The sequence below is a fragment of the Lactuca virosa genome, chromosome 6, assembly GCF_052849685.1.
Source record: "Lactuca virosa cultivar CGN04683 chromosome 6, Lactuca_virosa_CGN04683_v6, whole genome shotgun sequence".
Classification (NCBI taxonomy): Eukaryota; Viridiplantae; Streptophyta; class Magnoliopsida; order Asterales; family Asteraceae; genus Lactuca; species Lactuca virosa.
This window is the reverse complement of record NC_136431.1, coordinates 121,445,478-121,468,303: the sequence shown is the minus strand read 5'-3', so window position 1 is coordinate 121,468,303 and position 22,826 is coordinate 121,445,478. Positions and strand designations below refer to the sequence as shown.

General features: G+C 34.7%; 1 protein-coding gene across 1 annotated transcript; it reads left to right on the top strand.

Annotated features, from left to right (window-relative positions):
- Positions 1-5,409: 5,409 nt before the first annotated feature.
- Positions 5,410-9,064, top strand: LOC145119985 (uncharacterized). The gene is made up of 4 exons (XM_079055774.1): positions 5,410-5,531; positions 7,460-7,496; positions 7,580-8,013; positions 8,488-9,064. The coding sequence occupies exons 3-4, from the start codon at positions 7,615-7,617 to the stop codon at positions 8,605-8,607; spliced, it is 519 nt and encodes a 172-aa protein (XP_078911900.1). The 5' UTR covers positions 5,410-5,531; positions 7,460-7,496; positions 7,580-7,614; the 3' UTR covers positions 8,608-9,064.
- Positions 9,065-22,826: the final 13,762 nt, after the last annotated feature.

Sequence of the window (22,826 nt, the reverse complement as noted above, 5' to 3'; positions counted from 1 at the left end):
ATTCTTATTATTATTATTATTATTATTATTATTATTATTATTATTATTATTATTATTATTATTGATTTGATATATCTTTATCTTTATATTTATCTTTAATAATAAAGAAGCTGATTTGACATGACTTTAACTTTATACATTATATAAACGAACAATTCGTTCGATTCATTCGATTCACAAAATTATTGATCGTTCCTTCTGTCCTTATGGCAAGTTTTCACACAAACATGGTATGTATTTTTGATAGATAGTTTTAGTTTAATCGTAAGTTGTTATATGTTATTTTTTTAGTGGAATTCTTTTAAACTGGCCAAATATATATTTATATTTGTTAAAGCATTCGTGAAAACTTAACGGAGTGGGTGCAAGAAACGACACAGTCTCTTGGATACGTGGTTGTTATTAAAAAACAAAGACAAAAGGATATGGATATGGATATATTTCAAAAATTATATTTATGTGTGATCGGGTGGTGTATCAAGAGGTCCGGAGACGTCCACCAAAAATACAGGGTCCAGAAAAACAAATTGTCCATTCGAAATTTTTGCTTGTTACTATAAGTCAGATGATGTTTGGAGGTTAAAGGTTAAAAATGATGAACATAATCATGAACCAACAATGTATATGGAGGGTCACCCATTTGCAAGGAGGTTAACTCCAAATGAATCAAAAATGGTTGAAGAAATGAAGATAAACAATGTGCCTGCACGGGATATTCTATCAGCGCTGAAGACACAAAATTCCAAAAATGTTTCTACACTGAAAACAATTTATAATGAGTGTTACAAACTTCAAATGGATGAACGTGGAGATCGAAGTCAAATGCAAGTTGTCTTCGGATTTTTTGCATTCAAAAGGATATATATTTAACCATCGTGTAAATGATACAACCAATGCCTTGGAAGATCTATTCTTTGTTCACCCAACATCATTGGAAATATGACGTGCATTTCCACAGATTATAATGATGGATGCTACATACAAGACTAACAAGTACAAATATTTTTTTAATTGTTTTGTATTTATTAATAGGTGTAACATGCCTTATATGTTTGTTATACTAATTATTTTTCTTTTATTAATAGGTATAACATGCCTTTTTTGGAGATTGTTGGTGTTACTTCAACAAACACGACATTTTCCATTGGTTTTGGGTTCATGGATAAGGAAAAGGAATCCAATTACATTTGGGCTTTAAATTGTCTAAATGCCATAATCGATAGATATGATAGTCCATATGTGATCGTCACTGACAGAGAGATAGCATTGATGAATGCATGTAAAAAAGTATTCCCATGGGCCATTTAGATACTTTGTAGATGGCACATATCTCAAAGTATATTTACTAATTGCAAAGGATGTTACATGATAGATGCTGAGTGGAATTCCTTTTTAAAAGATTGGGAAACTTTAGTCAATTCATCAACAGTGGCAACATATTTGAGAAATTATGCAAAACTGGAATCAAAAGCGACAAATCATGCAGGTACTATTTTATTTTATATATTAATATATATAATAATAAGCTAACCATTTACTTTTTTAATTAGGTGTTCTCGTATCTCAATCGAGTCTGGTTGGATAAATACAAATAAAATTTTGTATCTACTTGGATTAACCAAGTTTTAAACTTTCACAACCACACTAACAATAGAGTTGAGAGCCAACACGCGAAGTTGAAAAAATTCTTGCAGACACAACATGCTACCTTAGATAAAAAAAAAATTCGAATAGAAAAGGTAGTGGAATCGCAACACACTGCGATAAAAGATATTTTAGAAACAAACCGAACTAAGTTGATGCGTCGGTACAACATACCCCATTTTAAAGGTTTGTGTGGAAATGTTTCACACCATGCATTGGAAAAAATTAGACAAGAGTTGGACCGACCTGACGCACATCAAATAATTGAGGACGATTATGGTTGCCAATTGCGTCGTAGTTGTAGGTTACCTTGTGCCCACGAAATTGCAATTTACTCATGTGCGGACCAACCAATACCATTATCGTCTATTGATAAATTTTGGCGTAAGCTTGATTTAATCAATGTCAAAGTTAATGATGATATTAATTTTCGTTTTAATGAGGGTGTGGAATTATTAAAAGAAAGCTACGTTGAACAGTCAAATGAACGAAAACATAGTTATGTTAGAAAATTGTGGGACATATTTTCACCATCAACAACTACAGTTGTTGATCCAGGTACTATTTTCTTTAATATATTAATTTGTATAATAAAATGCTAAAAATTACTTGTTTATTCAGATGTTCATAAAAATACTCGTGGACGTCCACGATTGAGCAAACAAAAGTCCAAAAATGTAGGCCACAACACCCCACCTATACCAACGCCCACTCCTACCAATACTCGTAGACGTAGTTTTTCTATGAATAGAACAGATAATATGGATACCAGTGACCTTGACTTAAATCGGGAACCAGAGAGGCATAGCACGTACTCGTTTCGCGAACATTCAATGTCCAATTCATACTTTAACCAAGATCAACCATCTTATACTTCAATCCCACTTATGAATGAAATTCCACATCAATTTCATCCATACGTCAGGAACATTACAAATGTCGAAGGAGATGGAAATTGTGGATTTCGGTGTATAGCAGTTGCTCTTGGTCGTAGTGAACATGATTGGCTTCAAATTAGGTACGATCTATACAACGAGTTATTATCACACTATCAAGAGTACGCTATGATTTATGATGATGTTCATTTTTTAAACCGCATAAGTCACTCATTGAATTACTCTGGATCGGGTTTTGCGGTATCAGAGTGTTGGTTGATTATGCCAGACACTGGTATACTCATTGCTAACAGATACGATGTTATCGTTATTTATCTAAGCAAACAAGGTTCTTCAACGTGGTTCCCACATCGATATGGCCCGCAAGATATACCAAACCCTATATATGTCGTTATCGCCCACATTCACCCTAACCATTATGTAATGGTTGATTTACAAGGATCATATCCAATGCCTGATGTTTTGTCCAGGCTTCTCCGTACATACAGACCAGAATAATCGGCTGCATGGGAAACATTGTATAGTGCACGACTAATGTTTTCAATCCGTATAACGCACCACACAATATGCAATTATAATACCGTACCAATTAATATCCTTAATTAATAGGGACAAACTTTGCTTTTGTTCCGATTTTATATAGTCTTTCGAATTTATAATGTCCGATTTATAAAATGTTGTTTGAAGTTTATAATAATAATAACAGTAATAATTAATATTTATATTAAAATATAAAAAATATTTAAAAACTGATTTTATATAACCGTTTGCATTTATAATGTCGTCCGAATTTTAAAATTTTATGTGAAATTTATAACAATTATAATAATAATAATAATAATAATAATATAAATTAAAAAAGAATTAAAAAAAAATATCGTCCGAATTTTAAAATTTTATACGAAATTTATAACAATAATAATATAAATTAAAAAAGAATTAAAAACAACTAAAAAAACAAAATAGAAAAAAAAAAAAAAATCAAATCAGGGTGAGATTGGAAATAGAAAAACCTATAATACATGCTTCGCCTTTGTTGTCTCTGCTCTTGCTCCGGTTTGTAGTCAGACTCTTTCTGTGATTTCAATTTTATTTTTTGTTGTTGTATTGTTAATGTTTTTGTGGGTTTTGGTTCTTTGGGTTTTCCGATTTTCAAGCTTTGTTTGTTGATTTTTTTTTGTAGGATTTTGTTTGTCACGTCTCTGAAACATGTGACTCCAAATAGGGGTTTGTTGTTGGAACAATCATCTTATGTACAAGCAAGTGGAAATGCTCACGTCTGTTAATATTCAGCGAAGAAGTATTATTTATTTACTTACTTCCACCTATAATCTTCGATGCTGAGTAAGGTCGGTGCCTGTGTATTTAGTTTATCCAATTGGCTCGACTATTCTACATGTATCCCTAATTTTAAGCTTACTATGAACTACTTTCAGGTGAAGAAGTCTGACAACACAGAAGCATTGAATAGGGTCGACTTGTTGATTTCAGTGGATTTTCCCCGATTTAGGGTTTGACCTAAACAACACCGTCACTTTGCGCCTTGCAGGTTTGTATACAATCTTTTCTCCTCTTTTTTTCATTATTCTAAGTTCAATTTTGCATCTGACCTAAATATTAGTGCTTTGTTCTTATTTTTTTCCACTTTGGATCGGTGTTATCGCCTGAATAAAAGAGTTTGATCATGGCAACTATAGATTTTTTTTTGGAGGAACAAGAGTTGGAGAGAGATTGAGATTGATGGCCCTCTTCCGGACTTCCATTTTATTCCTATCAAGTAACTTCACAACCTTCTTTCTTCTTGATAATTTTCCTTTTATCTTTGATGCTGTTGAATTTGATCTCAGTTTTTCATCTTGTTATTATGTTTGCCTTTTGGATCATCTTGAAATAGATACTTGAAAGAGGACAACCCACGTGGGTCTGCTGGTTGACTACACAATTTCAGAGATCTCATCACTAACGTAACAAGAAAAAACTATCTTTTCAAACTCCTATTGAATACTAACGTAATATAAATTATTATGTTTTTTTATTACCTGAATTCTGTTTTTTATTGCCTTGCAGCTAATCTGAGACGTCAATCCAGCTTTGACGCCTTACAGTCAGCAACAAGGTACTTCTTTTTTAATTAATGACACAATTAAGTAATTTTATAGAGAAAGAAATTATGAAAATTTATAACAATCGTGTCCTCATACAAGTACATGTTACAGGAGTCTTCCTGGAAACTTTGTGGGATTGAGGTTTACTTATGTTTGGAAACCATGTAAGTTCAATTCAACGTTTTTATGGGTGAACATCCCAATTGAAGGTTTGCAAGCTTTATTAATATTTATTTTCTTTATTTACAAGTTACTCTTATTTCTTTCAATTTTGTGAAAATATGAAAATGATGACGTTTGGGGTAGTCTCTTTCACTTCACTATGTGAATCGTTAGGTAGGAGGGGAATTACTTTCATTGTAACAATTTCAAACATGATTTCTTGCATAAATCGTGTCATAAACCCTTTTTGTTGCATAAATTATTTAACCATTGAAATGTGATTGCATTAATATGCTAAAAGGCCTTCTATGTACGCATAAATTGATAGTAATAACTTGAGACGTGATTACAATTGTCAAATGTGGTTTCATAATTATGCCTGCAACTCTTTTATTTATGTATAAATTGGTGACTTTGTCACATAATTCATGTAGAAAACCATTTCGTTGTATGTATCAGTTAATAAATGATACATGGTTGCACAGGTATGCAACTAATCCTTTTGTTTATGCATAAATTGTTGCACTTATAGTAACAACTTAAAACATGACCGAATTAACAGCTGATGTTGTGTAGGTTTTAGAAGTCACTGATAACTTAGAAAAAGATATTCTACATACTGCAATTGAAGATTCTGTTGATAGTTGCAAATTTGGTTAAACAGTGGACAAAATTAAGACTAAACAGTTTGAATGAATGGCTATATGCAAATGTCCAACAAGAGGTGGGCTCATTAAATAAATAGCAATGACTAATCTGTTTAGTTAGTGTATTATTCGTAATGATTATAAAAGTGAAAACAATTAAACAATAATCTTTAGCATGCCATTCTACAGACTCAATTCATATATAAATAAATACCCTCCAATTACTTAAACATTATGATGTCCGTATGATATTTTGCTAATCTTTTGCTAGCATCAGTAAACGTTATGATGTTTGTATGTGATTGTTCCTAATCATAAATAAGTTTGTATTATATTTTTTGTTTCTCCTTTTATGTTTTATTATTAAAATGCTTATTTGCTCAACAAAAACATTCTCATAAAAAATATTAAAAACTTGATAACCAAAATTTAGGAACGGTTCACTGTTACTTAAAATTAATGATTTACATTTCATTAAAAAAAATCATTCTCCGGAAAAGAATAAATATGATAACACAAAACTCATAAAAAGTTTACAAAAAAAAAATTCATGAATGATTCACTAATATCAGATGAAAAATGGTTATAACAATTCAAAAAAAAAATATCATAACACCAACTAACCCCTGCAACGCGGGGTGACTCTTTCTTAATTCCTATTTAAGTCACATTCATAAGTTTTCCATTGGTTAAAATTTTATGTTTAACATCATAACTGATTCAATCCTTAAAAGTCGTTTTATTTATTTAATTTTTAGAAACCGACACTTCTATTCATTTTGAACCTTTACCTAATCAACAGGTTATTTTTTATTGTTAAAAATTACACTTTTGGCCATATTTATAAAATATTACAATTTTGGTTCAAAATTTACATCTTTTGCCGAAATTTCAATTTTTTTTTTAAGATTTCATCATAAATTTATTTGTTACATCTTTTTTTTCAATTTGTTTTTGAATATATTTTGTTTGTTGTATAAAATCATATTTATATAAAAAAAGAAGATTTTTCACATAAAAAATCTTCTTTTTTCTTTATTTAAAAAACACTTTTTAATGCAAAATACATATATAAATTTTTTTTAATATATACTTATTTACATTTATATATTTTTATATTAAATATTTATGTATAAAAGTGTGAAATACACTTATGTAAAATACATTGTTATACCCACACACACATATATATATATATATATATATATATATATATATATATATATTAAAATAAGTACGTATTAAATACATAAAAAGTATTTTGTGTGCATATAAATACATCAATATATACAAATCTGTTTTTTTTATAAAAATATATAAATACATCAATATATACAAATCTTTTTTTTTTTATAAAAATATATAAATACATCAATATATACAAATCTGCTTTATATATATATATATATATATATATATATATATATATATATATATATATATATATATATAAACACATTTTAGAAAATAAAATGTCAAAAAACACCTATTTTGAATAAATGCATTTGTATATAAACATGTTTTTAAAAAAGTTATATATACATGCATGTACTTTGTAAAATTATATACAAAAACGTTTTTATAAAATAAAATATATACAAAGACCTATTTCATAGTAAACGTATTTTTGTATATTTATGTATACAAACACGTTTTTATACAAACATGATTTTTTATTAAAAAATATATATACAAACACATATTTATACAAACATGTTTTGATCTAAACACGTTTCAATGCATAAATGTATACAAATACATTTACTATGAAATAGGTGTTTGCATAAATATTTTTTTATTAAGACTTATTTTTATACATATTTATAAAATACATGTTTTTATACATCTTGTTTATTGTTTATAAAACATGTTTGTATAAAAATGCATTTATTAGGTGTTTGTATACATTGTTTTAATAAAATATGTGTTTGTATACATTTTTTATAAAAACGGATTGATATATATTTATGGATATATTTAATTTATATATTTTTTCCTTGAACAGTTTGTTGTGGCATTTTGGAGTGGCCTTCATTTCATAGGTACGCTACGCATCCATAACTCATGTTGCTTATACTCAAGTATCATCTCTAAAGTTTGGATCACATGTTGTTTATAACTCCAGCTCCAGCAATCAAGAACATCCATGATAGCAAGGTAATGCATGATCAGAGCAACCTTCTAGTACAACGTATATGTGAAATTGTTATAGGAATGGTCGATCATGAAAAAGTTTGGATGATTTTAGGATCTGCGATAAGTACAAATGTCAAATACGGGGCTTATGAACTTATCGAAGAGTGTATATTAACTTACTCGGGCATAATCTGGTATAGTGTCGAAGGGTTTTACTTGTTTCATGCAGCAATCAAGGAACGCCAAGAACGAGTCTACAATCTTATAAACCAAATGTCTGCTCACAAAGTATTTGTAGCGACTCAGCTTGATAAGAAAAACCAGAACTCCTTACACATGGCCGCTAACTTAGCCCCACCTCATCGACTAAATGTTGTCACGGGTGCAGCTCTGCAAATGCGACATGAGCTTCAATGGTTTAAGGTGATTATAGTCATTTGATCTCCATCTCTTTATACTAAAGAAATCTCATCTGCATATTGTAATACTGTAATGGGAAAAAAAATTCAAAAAGCATTTTAATCGATCATCATTTCATGGATTAGCACTTAACCATTTTTTCTAGTGATCACACACCACAGTTTATTATTGCCATTTAAAAAAAACCATTTTTCCCATCACACGGTTTTTCATAAAAGATAATCTATTTACAAACAAATCAACAAAATGGTGCTAATCTGTTATTTTTTTTTAATGATCACTTTTTCAAAATCAGGTAACTAACAAGAGAAACTTAAAATTGTTTATTAAAATGTTACAAAAAATATATATTTGTATAATCCCTATAAAATATAGTTAAGTACTAATTAAAAATAATGAAAACTATTCACTGTCTTTTGTAATATAGTTAATACATTTTTATTCATAAAAAAGTAACATTAATTCATATTTGTGCAGGAAGTCGAAAAATTTATAGAGCCCTCATATAAAGAAGCCTTGAATACAGAAAACAAACCCCAAGAATGGTTTTCACTAATAAACATAAAGACTTACTTAAAGAAAGGCAGGAATGGATGAAAGACACAGCGTCTTCATGCACCGTAGTAGCAGCACTCACAGTAACAATGACATTTGCAGTTGCGTTCACTGTCCCTGGTGGAAACCAAGATAATGGGAAACCTTTGTTCTTAGATGATTGAGTCTTTATGCTTTTTATCGTATCAGATGCCAATGCATTATTCTCTTCGACTACTTCAGTGTTGATGTTCTTAGGGATACTTACTTCACGTTATGCAGAGGGTGACTTTCTCTATGCCCTACCAAAGAGAATGACGATTGGACTCGTTTCTTTATTCTTATCGTTAGTAGCCGCTATATAAGCCCAAAGCAAATAGTTTAGGACTACGACCTTTAAGTGTATACAATTTCATTGAAGTTGTATCTAGTGAATGTTATTGTTTCATTAATTCATTAAAGAAAATGACAATTTCATGGTAATGAGAATGAATTATTTAACTATAAAATTTTAACAAAATTCATTTAGTATTTTCAATATTTAATCTTCAATAATTAATACCCTTTTAGTTTCCAAAAACATTAATTATCAAAGTTTAGGATCCAAGTTGCAAAACAAATAAATGGTTAGGTATCATTTATCCCATCCATTTGAATTCAACCCGGTAGATATCGATTATCAATTATATCTTACTATATAGTTCTTAGATTTATGGGATCGCTAATAACAAATTTAATTGGACGTGTTTGATCCCATTTATGCCTTAGAATTCTTTTGCTTAGGTATCCTTTTTCACAAAACATTTCCGATCAAATCATCCAATTTGGAAAACTTGTGTAATCGGCCTATAACTTGGTTATAGAAATCTCGAATACACTTCGGTCATCAAAATATAACACTAAGCGGTTAAGTATCCTTTATCCCACTAATGCATACAAGAGATGTACGAGTGTTCTTCAAGATGGATTGCATAGATTTGAGGTTTGCAAAAGGGACTTTTATATGGTTTATAATTCTAGTTTTAAAAACATATGATATCATGGTTATTACATGCATATAATAAACTATGGTACCAATTTCAAGAGAAAATCACTTTTATAGGTTCTATATAAAAGCTAGTTTTTATATAATTTAATGCGATTCAATTTTAATAACCGGTATTAAGTTTGACTGCATTTGAACCTTTTATATCTTTAATAAAACTTCCTTTCAAAATTTGACGTTATTAACGTTTTTTTATAAAACCGGATTTTTATGTCCACATTATAAATTTTAAAAACCAAACTCCATGATGTTTATTTTGTCCAAAATGATTTGAGCATGTGAAAAACTAATTTATCAACCACATAATATTTGCATAAAATAAACAATACAAACATGCATAAAATTATATATGTGCATAAACACAACCAACTAATGACATATTTGTGAGCCAACACAAAAATGCAAAGTCCATTTCTAAAAGGACATTTTGAGGGACCAAAAATCTTATTTTAATGTTGTTGTAGAAGCTCCCAATTGAATAAACATCATTTTCTTGCAAAAGATTTGAAGAACTTCTTGAAAACTAAAATTCAGCAACAGTCGCTAAAAGTCCAACAGTCATTCAGAAAACAGCTTTAGCGACAGTTTTTAAGAAGCTGTCACAGAAAATCCTGCACACATTTTAACTTCGAAAATGGCTCTTTTGTCTTCAAAAATGACTCCAACTTCATCTCTTGTTACATTTTTGTACAAATAAATTAATTCTAAAAACTAATCTATAACTTACAAAAATGAACCAAGAAAACTAATCTATTTAATTTATTACATACCATATGAATAAATAAATTATTACAACAATTTTTATAAAACAACCAACACAACAATACAACAAACACAATGGTCATTAGCTATTTTATTCACATCATACATATCAACATACACATTAAACAACCTTTGTTTTTCTAAGACAACTTTAAAATGACAAAAGATGCATGAAAACTTTTCTGAACATAAAATAACAATTATAAAGTTGTCATAGAAAATATGTATGAACTTGTTTTTATACAAAACCAAGTTAGCCATATTCTCCACAAACTAAGATTTCTAAAAATCAAAAAATCTAACCAAACTTGCAAGGTGGCTCTGATACCAACTGTCACACCCCCAAACCGGAACGACGGAAACGTTCGGGGGGGGGGGGGGCGGAGGACGTCATGCTTAGTATCACAACACATGCATCATAGTAATCAAAGTAACAACGACCATTGTATAAATATTAAAGTGTTTACAATGTATTAGATTCACAAAAGATTGACTCCAAATTAAATAACAAAACAAGACATGAAGCTATATGGTCCATCTTCTGAATCCCAGTGCGCGTACCTGTCTACTAGATTCCTGAGAATACAAGTTATTTTGAAAGAGTAGATCAGCATTTAAGCTGGTGAGTTCATAAGTATTTTAGTGATGAAAAGTAAACTGTAAGTTCTTTTAGAAAAGTTCGCCTGTTCCTCCAGAAAATCCTATATTTTCTGATGTGTTGAAAGATAAGTGAAAATGACTCTACAATTCCTTCTATGAGTACTAAATGGATACAAGTTATATAAAACCCAGAGTAAACAGTCAATCGATTGTGTGAATCTGCCCTAAGCCCACAACCAAACAAGGAATGAAATGAGGCGGAAGTCACACATCCCATTGTTTGTTAGATCTTCATTGTATATAACCCTGGCGTATTTATTTGGTACTTACGGAGTTAACTGTAATAGTTCCTTTATATTTGATGAAAGCATTCTTTAAGAAAATCGTATATTTCCTTTAGTAAAAATGGTAACCACAATAGTTCCCTCTATAATCACTTAGTTTATACTAGTTATATATAATCTAATATCGAACGGACAGTTAAATGTATGAATCTGCCCTAAGCCCACAACCAAACAAGGAATAGGAAGTAAGGTGGAAAGCACACATTCCACTGCCTATCATATATTAATTATATACAACCCTGATGTATAAGCTAAGGTATTATAGAATTAACCATTTAAGGCCCTTTAAGTTATACTGGTTTAATAAAGCGTATCAAACCTTTTATAGATAAGTTTCTAGTTTCAACTACTTAATGTTCTATCCGAAAAGTATGTTTTTCTACTAGAAAGTGGTATACTGAATTTGTATGTTATGACCTGACCCATACCTGTTACTCCTTATGATTACTTGGTGTAAACATGATATATATACATCAAGATCGAATAGATAGTAGACTGTGTGTATCTGCTCTAAGCCCACAACCAAACAAGGAACAGGAAGTGAAGCGGAAAGCACACATCCTACTGCCTGTTGGATCTGATTAATATATACCCCTAATGTATCCATCAAGGAATCATAAAGTTAGCATTATAGGCCCCCTTCTAACTGAATGTTCATGTTACTAGTAAGTTATGTGGCGTTGTTCTATTGGTTAGGAAGACTACTAGAAGTAATGAAATCATGTACTCTAAACGCCTCAGTCGATACTGTTGTGAGTTTTATATATTGCTATTTACTATTGTCAGGTACTTTGTAGACGTACCCTTTTTAAGTAAAATCCGGTACTTTGTAGATGTACCCCATATATCACTCGGTACTTTGTAGATGTACCCCATATATATAACCTGACACTTTGTAGATGCACCACACACACACACATATATATATATATATATATATATATATATATATATATATAACCTCATACCATGTTTATTATCATATTTTCTTTTGAACAATGAGTTAATGATACGTTCCCTTCCTAGGTTACTGGGAGTGTAAAGTATAAGTATGTAAATCATGATTTGTTCTTCTGTTCTAGAATATAGTATGTTCCTTCCTGTTCTAGTTATAGTATGTTCCTCCCTGTTCTAGTTATAGTATGTTCTTTCTCGTGTTAGTTATAGTATGAACTGAACCCTAAACTATACCTATTATAGTTTACTAGGATGTTTGTTTGAACTGTTACTGACCCATAGAAAAGACTCAAATAGCTACTGAGTTAAACATGTACTTTAAAATGAAGTTTTATAACCAACAAACTAATATCTTCAAAAAGAGTTTTTGAATTGTTTTGATCACTTACAAAAGCATAAGAAATCTTTTAATGTGATGGTTATCATAGTTAAACATTAACACAATAACATTGTGTTCAACTTGTATTCCCCCCCCCCCCCCCCTTAAAAGCATTTAAAACATTTAAAAGATTGATTATAGGGGTATGAACTCACCTTATGTGGGTGATTCAATTGAAGATTCGCGTAAGGATGAGAAGTTCCACGAATGAATTCCGGAGACACAAACGAGTCCTAAATGACATATAATGGCATATATTGGCATGTAATTAGTGAATCTAACTACAAAGGAGACTGGGAAACAACCTAGGATGCAAGAATAACTCACCAAAGGAGTGATAGAAGCAAGTTAGGAGGTTGAAGGAGTGTTCACGACCCAAAGGAAGGATAGTTCACGGCCCAATGGAGTTCACGACCCAAATGGATGGGTGTTCACGGCCCACTTGAGTGGTTCACGGCCCAATGATGAATACTTGAAGGGTTCACGGCCCAATCTTGAAGACTTGAAGGGTTCACTGCCCAAACTTGAAGATATGAAGGGTTTACGGCCCAAACTTGAAGAACACTTGAAGATCTAGGTGTTTTGACAAGTGTTTGAAGATCCTAAGTTGTAATCTAAGGAGATACAAAGGAAAGAGGGTGAAAAGAGTGAAAATGGTGTTCTTGAACTATGATACTTGAGAGAGAATGGAGTGTTTGCGGCCAAGAGAAGAATAAGTGAAGGAAAAATGGCTAAGACTCATACTTATAGAATGAGTTCACGGCCTAAGAGAGGTTCACGGCCACACTTGGGCTCGCGGTCGTGAACACTCTTTGATGGGTTTTCTGGTTTGATTGAATTCCTCTAATCCTAAGCTAACACTTCTCAACATGCAATCCTTAAGTCTACTAGGCTTATAACTCATTAGAATGACCCTTAACAAGGATAAAAGTCAATAGAAATAAGTTTGACATTTGGTTGATTGGATTTGACTTCACAAGATAGAGATTTACGGGTTGTCACATCATCCCCCCGTTAGATGGAATTTCGTCCCGAAATTAGCTTTCTTAGCAGTACTCTTGGGGTCATGCTCCTCTAAATGACAAAATATCCACTCGTAGATCTGGTCCACTTTGCCCTGACGCTCATGATAGGATTCATACCTGGTCCATCTATCATCACCTCGTGTATACAAGTCGTATCTAATTAAGATTAGTAAGACGGTCGGATGTGCGACTCTGCCCTAGTTCCACAACCAAACAAGGAACAGGAGATAGGGGGGAAACACACATACTAAATCCGCATAATCATAATTATATACCACTCTCGCATATACACTTAATAGTGATAGGTGGGCTGTATTCGTCCTTAGCCTCTGTGCTTGAACTCGATCTGTTGGACGAGTGGTAGTTCGGGAAGGTCTGATGAGTATACAGTGGCAAGGTTTCGAAGGGCAAGGTACTCCTCGCATGAGTACTTCGGGGTTTAGAAGACAAGAGACAATTGTGAGGTATGGGTCGGGTTGTCGTTACGAATGACGAGGGTTTCGTTAGTCTGTCGATTAGGGCGATGGATTTTTGAAACACATGAACTTGGTATTGTGAGGACCACGCCAATCCACGCCGAATGATGACGACGGACTCTTTATAGAAACAAATGTTAGGCCGATTTGAAAGAAACGTTTGTTATACGATGGTGTATCCCTAGTGTGCTCGACAATGTATTCTGTGTAGGCTTTCTAGTGCTTTCGGTTTTCTCATTGATATTACCACTGTCACATATCGTATCGCGATAAGCGAGTACTAACAGTGAAAGTGCTTTGATAACTACTGGCGATACTCTATATTATGATCCTCCTATGCGCCTCGCATGCTGAAGATGCTTAACCCTACCCAGTCCCTTTGTGAGGGGATCTGCTGGGTTCTCATCCGATGATACCCTCTTTGCCATAAGGAGTCCTTCTTCTATTCGATGTATGATGAAATGGTATTTTCTGTCGATGTGTCTGGATCTTCCGTGATCCCTTGGTTCCTTGGCTAAGGCAACTGCACTTTCACTATTACAGAAAATCTCCATAGGCTCCTTTATAGCTGGTACAACTCCAAGGTCTCCAATGAAGTTCTTTAGCCATATAACCTCCTTTTCTGCCTCGCTTGCTGCTATATACTCTGATTCGCAAGTTGAATCAACCATTATCTCCTACTTGGAACTTTTCCAAGTAATTGCTCCTCCGTTTAAGGTAAAGACCCAACCTGACTGAGAGCGGAAATTATCCCTATCAGTCTGGAAGCTAGCATCACTATACCCTACTACTCTCAAGTCATCACTCCCACCGAGGGTAAGGACCCGGTCCTTAGTCCTCTGCCGGTACTTGAGAATGTTCTTTACCACAGTCCAGTAAGCCTTGGCAGGGTTCCCCTGATATCTGCTGACCATGCTCAAAGCAAAGGCCACATCAGGACGAGTACAAGTCATAACATACATGATTGAGCCTACAGCGGAAGCATACGGTACTCGACTCATCTCAGCTATCTCAGCCTCTGTACTCGGGCTCTGAGTCTTACTCAATCTGGCGTTACTCTGGATCGGTAACTCTCATTTCTTGGAATTCTGCATGCTGAACCTATTTAGCACCTTATCCAAGTAGGTACTCTGACTAAGTCCAATTAGTCTCTTACTCCTGTCTCTCAAAATCCTTATCCCTAGGATATAGCAGCTTCACCAAGGTCCTTCATAGCGAAACACTTCCAGAGCCAGGACTTCACTTCCTGCAGAGTTGGGATGTCATTTCCTATGAGTAGTATGTCATCCACATACAATACCAAAAAGCTAACTATACTCCCACTAGCCTTGACATATACACAAGATTCATCTTCGCTCCTCGAAAAGCCAAACTCTTTAACTTTCTCATCGAACCAAAGATTCCATCTGCGAGGTGCTTGTTTCAATCCATAGATGGATTTATCAAGCTTACACACTCTATTAGGGTACTCTGTACTAACAAAACCCTCTGCTGACTCATGTAAACATCCTCAGCCAACTTTCCATTAAGGAAAGCGGTTTTGACATCCATTTTTCATATTTCATAATCATGCAATGCAGCAATGGCTAACATAACCCTAATAGACTTAATCTTTGCTACTGGTGAAAAGGACTCATCATAATCAACTCCCGGAGTTTGAGAAAAGCCCTTTGCAACCAGTCGCGCCTTATAGGTGTGTACATTACCATCCATGTCGGTCTTCTTCTTGAAGATCCATTTGCACCCGATTGTCTTACGACCTGATACATTGTCAACCAAGTTTCAAACTTGATTGTCATACATGTATTGTATCTCGCTGTCCATAGCCTCTTTCCATTTAGCAGCCTGAGGGCCTGGCATGGCTTCCGTGTAGCTGTTAGGTTCATCCAGACTTACCAGTGTGCTATCACTGATAAGTGTATCACCTTCCGCAGTAATATGGAAACCATAGTAATGCTTAGGTGCATTCCTAACTCTCGTGGAATGCCTCAGAGGTACAGAATCATCAGTCGGATCTGTTGGATAAGGTGTCTAAGTCCATAACTATTTCTGGTATGTACTTGACCCGACCCGGCATGGTCCATTTGGGTTGCATGGCACCATGCAATTGGATAAACTAAAATGAGAGAAATAACCCTTATGGTTTATTAATATATTATAAGTTCTAATATATTAATAATATTATTTAATTAGTTTGATCAAGAATTAATTTAGAATTAATTAAGTGATCAAAAGATAACTAATTAAATATATGGGTAGATTATGTAAATCTTCCATATCTTATATAGTGGGCTAAGAGGCTCCATGGATTATCAAGTTGGGTTCCACCCATAGGATGCTCCAGGGAGTTACAAACCCATGGGTCATGGAAATGAAGAGTCATGACACATTAGGGTTTACATGGTGTAACCCTAGATGTGTCAACACTATATAAGAAACCCATTCTCCACCAAAATAGGTTGGACATAAGAAACAAGAGGGCTAGGCCGATTTTAGAAGTGTGTATTCTCTCTAAAGTCATTCCAAAAGCATTTGGTGTTGTGTGAAGCATTTGAGGCATCACACTTGGGGTGCTAGGCTCACAAGGTTTCAAGGATCATAAGCAACAACAAGGTAAGTTATTCTATCTTTCATGCAAGTTAAAATTTGTTCCCCATGTATGCTAGATAGGAATATAACCTTGGAATTCAACTTTGCATGATAATTAGACAAACATAGATCCAAGGTTATTAGGGTTGCATGTACACTTAGGAAGTGTTAGAATGCTCAAAACCCATCAGTGGTATCAAAGCCTAGGTTTGTTTGTTGTTTTTTTTGTGCAAACTGCTTGAAAAAAATCGTTTTTCTGTTTTCTGCTCGTATGAAAGTTTGCACATTTGTTGCTGGAAATGGACTAGAAACATTACCCTAAACTGTTTTGATGTTTTAAAACTTGTTTTAGATGGTGTAATGTTTATGCTAATCCATTTACAATGGCAATTATCAAAATTACAAGTTTTTTTTAAGTGTAATTTTTGATTCTTGAAAGTGTTCATATTCATGTTCTTGAACTTATGAAGATTAGATGATCATAGGAATTATTTGTAGCCTTCATGGTAGTTTAATTCATGATCATAATGTGTTTTAATGGAGTCCATAACTTGTTCTCAAGTTATGGAAAACCAAAAGTCTCACTTTTATTAAAGCCATTAAAAGAACACAAGAGTTATAAAAATGAAGAGTCTTCATTTTTATTACTCAATTAATTCATAAGTTATAAGAAATGAAACGTTTTTGAAGTTTACAAAACTTGCCCTCAAGTTTTGGAACAAGTAAAGTCTTGATTAAAACTTTAGTTCCAACCCTTAGAATTTTAAAAGTTAAAATTCAACCCTTATACTTTATAATATTATAAGTTACTAATATATATATATATATATATATATATATATATATATATATATATATATATATATATATATATATATATATATATATGTATAAGATCAAGTCGTCTTACCGCTAGTACGCCTCATTCACGAAGCCGGTCTATAAGGGGGTATAAGGTTGTTGCCTATAAAATGGCAACTTAATGGGTGTCCACTCTCACCCACCGCTTCCTTGATCGGTGGAGGGTCGTTAGCCGAACGGGTAGGACAAGGACTTATAAATTCTTATTAAAAGTATGATGAATATTATAAAGTAACTAAATGCTTTTATTAAATTCCCAATTTTAGTTACTTTAGGAAAAATGTGAATAAGGTGCTAATCCATGAAATTACACTTTACACTTTGTTTAAGTCGTTGGTGGAGCGTGTGTGGTTAACCGGCACACTAACTTGGACTTAACAAGGTAGGTAAAGGGTGACTTAAGGTTTATCATAGTATCGGTGGAGCGTGTGTGGTTTACCGGCACATCGATTGAGTGATAAACTTTAAGGGTACCAAGTGATTTGCATGGTTACTTCACACCTCGTTTTGTGATCTTCGGTATCCCAGTCACAAAACTTGGAGGGCACACTCGAGATTGAAACATGCCTTTGGAAAAAAAATTCATTGAATCTCAAAAGAATCTAGGAATTTCTAAGAACCAATTAAAAACCTAATATCTATATTTTGTTTTTCATGGTGGAAATTGGTGAATCGTCATTCACCTACCTTTCAAATATGTTATAGCTTGGATTACGACATACCTCTTCTAAGTTATAATATATTGTGATTGGATCCTAGCCTTAATATTACATTTGGGTGTTTTATTAAGGACTCTCTTAATATCTAAACTCATCTTGTTCTCTTCTTTCAGATGTCTTCAAACAATGCTGCTTCTGGCTCTAATCCTAATGGCTCCTTTACCCTTATGAACTTGTGTGGGAAAGTCATTTTTGATGGATCCAACTTCAATGGATGGATCAGAAACATCAGGATGATTACCCGCAACGAGGACAAAGAATATGTCCTTGACAAGGAGCTTAAGGAGATTGATGAGACCATTGCAACTCCCCAGGAGATCACTGACTTCCGGGCACATGAAAGGGATGCTACAAAAGTGGCATGCATCATGTTGGCCACCATGACAGCGGAACTCCAAAAGTCCTATGAGGACTTCTACCCTTTTGAAATACACCAAGATCTGATGGAAAGATACCATCAAAGTGCACGACAAGAGAGGTATGAAATCATATGCTCTATCATAACAACCATGATGAAGGACGGGGAATCCTTCACGAGCCACATGCAGAAAATGCAAAGGTATGTGGATCGGTTGCTGAAGCTTAATGTGAACTTCCCTGAGGAGCTTGCAATAGATATCATTTTGCACTCCTTACCATCGTGCTATGATCAATTCCGCATGACATATCACATGAATAAGGAAGAGGTCACACTCAACAAACTTCAGGGACTCCTCAAGACCGCAGAAACAGGTCTTAAGGGTAAGTCAGTTGTTAACACTCCTACTCCAAACTCCGCCCCGGTTTTGGCAATCGGGAAAAGTCGAGGGAAGAAGAGGAAGAGCTCTTCGAAGGGTACCAAGGCTAGGACCCTTGATGGCTCTTCTTCAAGTGGAACCAAGAAAGGTTTCGTCACTCCTTCTTCTGACCCTAAAGAGGCTGAATGCTTCTATTGCCATGAAAAGTCACATTGGAAGCGGAACTGCCCAAAGTACTAGCAAGATGTGAAGGATGGGAAAGTTAAACCCAACCATGCAGGTATTTACACTATCTTATCTAATAACTCACCCCATTCTAACTCTTGGGTCCTTGATACCGGTTGTGGTATTCATATCTGTTCTGATTTGCAGGGACTAAGAAGAAGTGAGAATGTGGAGCATGGAAGAATAAACTTAATCATGGGGAATAGGAAAGCTTTACCTGTCACCAAGATTGGAGTTTATACTTTATCGCTAAGTAGTGGGTTTAGTTTAGATTTGAATAAATGTTGTTATTCGCCAGAAATGGCAAGAAATATTATTTCCTTTCATGCATTGTATAAACAAGGTTTCACCTTTTCATTTGATAATGAAGTTGGTTCGATTAATGCTTTCTTTAATAATGTTCTTTATTTTAAAGCATTACCTTGTGATGGTGTGTATGAAACTGTATCTGTGGTTGATAACTTAGGAAATAATGTATTGTGTATTGATTCTGTTAATGATAATAACTTGGATAAAGCATCATTATGGCATTTTCGTCTTGGACATACAAGCAAGAAACGCATAGGCCAACTCCAAAAGGATGGAGTATTGGAGTCATTTGACCTAAAGTCAGATGATAGTTGCGAATCATGCTTACTTGGAAAAATGACAAAGTCACCCTTCACAGGTTCTTGTGAGAGGGGTGAAGGTTTGTTGCATCTTATACACACGGATGTGTGTGGGCCCTTCAAACATGCCACAAGGGATGCTAATCGTTATTATTTGACTTTTACTGATGATTACAGTAGATATGGATATGTCTACTTAATCAAGCATAAGTCAGAGACTTTTGAAAGGTTTAAAGAATTTAAACAGGAAGTCGAGAATCAATTGGGCAGGAACATTAAGATGCTTCGATCCGATCGAGGTGGTGAGTATCTTAGTTCAGAGTTCCTCGACTATCTTAGGGAATGTGGGATTGTCTCATAATTGACACCTCCCAGGACACCGCAGTTGAACGGTGTAGCTGAGAGGCGTAATCGAACCTTGTTGGATATGGTTCGTTCCATGATGAGTCGAGCTTCGCTACCAATCTCATTTTGGGGGTATGCCTTAGAGACTGCCGCCCATATCCTTAATCTAGTCCCTACAAAGAAAGTTGCCAAAACTCCTCATGAGATGTGGACTGGTAAAGTACCCAAACTAGACCACATCAAGATTTGGGGTTGCGAGGCTTTCGTGAGACGTGAGACTCATGATAAGCTCGAACCTCGAAGCGAGAGGTGTATTTTCATCGGCTACCCACAACAATCCTTTGGTTACCTCTTCTACAGACCTAGTGAAAATGTGGTCTTTGTAGCTAGGAGGGCTGTCTTTCGAGAGAGAGAGAGTTTATAAGCCAAGGAGACAGTGGGAGGCAAGTTGACCTTGAAGAAATTCAAGAGTCAAGTGGTGAAGGAACTTCAAACCCTAGCACTCAACTTGAGGAGGAAACTCCTGTTGAGCCAATTGACAAGTCTGTACCTCTGAGGCGTTCCACAAGGGTTAGGAATGCACCTGAGCATTACTATGGATTCCATATTACTACGGAAGGTGATACACTTATCAGTGATGAGACACTGATAGGTCTGGATGAACCTAACAGTTACGCGGAAGCCATGGCAGGCCCTGAGTCAGCCAAGTAGAAAGAGGCAATGGACAGCGAGATACAGTCCATGTATGACAATCAAGTTTGGAACTTGGTTGAGAATGTACCAGGTCGTAAGACTGTAGGGTGCAAATGGATCTTCAAGAAGAAGACCGACATGGATGGTAATGTACACACTTATAAGGCACGACTAGTTGCAAAGGGTTTCTCACAAACTCCGGGAGTTGATTATGATGAGACCTTTTCTCCAGTGGCCAAGATTAAGTCTATTAGGGTTCTGTTAGCCATAGCCGCATTTCATGACTATGAAATATGGCAAATGGATGTCAAAACCGCTTTCCTTAATGGAAAGTTGGCTGAGGATGTTTACATGAGTCAGCCAGAGGGTTTTGTCAATACAGAGTACCCTAATAGAGTGTGTAAGCTTGAGAAATCCATTTATGGGTTAAAGCAAGCACCTCGCAGATGGAATCTTTGCTTTGATGAGAAAGTCAAAGAATTTGGCTTTTCTAGGAGTGAAGATGAATCTTGTGTATATGTCAAGGCTAGTGGGAGTATAGTTAGTTTTTTGGTATTGTATGTGGATGACATACTACTCATAGGAAATGACATCCCAACTCTGCAGGAAGTTAAGTCCTGGCTTGGGAAGTGTTTCTCTATGAAGGACCTAGGAGAAGCTGCCTATATTCTAGGGATAAGGATCTTGAGAGACCGGAGTAAAAGACTAATTGGACTTAGTCAGAGTACCTACTTGGATAAGGTGCTGAAGAGATTCGGCATGCAGGACTCAAAGAAAGGAGAGTTACCCATCCAGAGTAACGCCAGATTGAGTAAGACACAAAGCCTTAGTACTGAGGCTGAGATAGCAGAAATGAGTCGAATACCTTATGCTTCGGCTGTAGGATCGATCATGTATGCTATGACGTGTACTCGACCTGATGTAGCCTTTGCTTTGAGCATGGTTAGCAGGTATCAGGGGAATCCTGGCAAGGCACACTGGACTGCGGTAAAGAATATCCTCAAGTACCTACGGAGGACTAAGGATTGGGTCCTTACCCTCGGTGGGAGTGAAGACTTGAGAGTTGTAGGGTATAGTGATGCTAGCTTTCAGACTGATAGGGATAATTTCCGCTCTCAGTCATGCTGGGTCTTTACCTTAAACGGAGGAGCAATTTCTTGGAAGAGTTCCAAGCAAGAGACAGTGGCTGATTCAACTTGCGAATCAGAGTATATAGCAGCTAGCAAGGCAGCAAAGGAGGCGATATGGCTGAAGAACTTCATTGGAGACCTTGGAGTTGTACCAGCTATTAAAGAGCCAATGTAAATTTTCTATGATAGTGAAAGTGTAGTTGCCTTAGCCAAGGAACCAAGGGATCACGGGAGATCCAGACACATCGACAGAAAATACCATTTCATCAGACATCGAATAGAAGAAGGACTCCTCGTGGCAAAGAGGGTATCATCGGATGAGAATCCAGCAGATCCCCTCACGAAGGGACTGACTCGGGTTAAGCATCTCCAACATGCTCGGAGCATAGGGCTGAAGGATGATATTAGATTTAGTAGTTAGATAACCTTGAAATTTGTAAAGTGTAATTGACATTAGATGATGAATAAAAGGTGTTTTATTTATGAGTAAAGTGTTGCTATCTCTTGTCAATCGTTTACTATATTTCTTTTGCATGTTTTGACTTCCAGAATAATTATGTTTGGTATATCATATTATTCGAACCTCCACAGTCGGTCATATGTCGGAAGTAGGTATGAATCAAGATTGTCATGATTGGTTGCAGAGGTCTAAGTTGTTGGACATGGCTACAACACTCATGAGTGCTCATAAGTTCTGAGCATTGGACTCAACCCACGCTCACTGGAATCACTTCATGGAATTTATCTCGAGTGATCGTGAGACGGTAATATCATATAATTCTTCAAA

Bases quoted from the DNA above. Each gene is read 5' to 3' on its own strand.
- LOC145119985 (XM_079055774.1), top strand. From the start codon at position 7,615: ATGCATGATCAGAGCAACCTTCTAGTACAACGTATATGTGAAATTGTT. The intron at 8,014-8,487 runs GTGATTATAGTC...ATATTTGTGCAG, and splicing joins ATGAGCTTCAATGGTTTAAG to GAAGTCGAAAAATTTATAGA.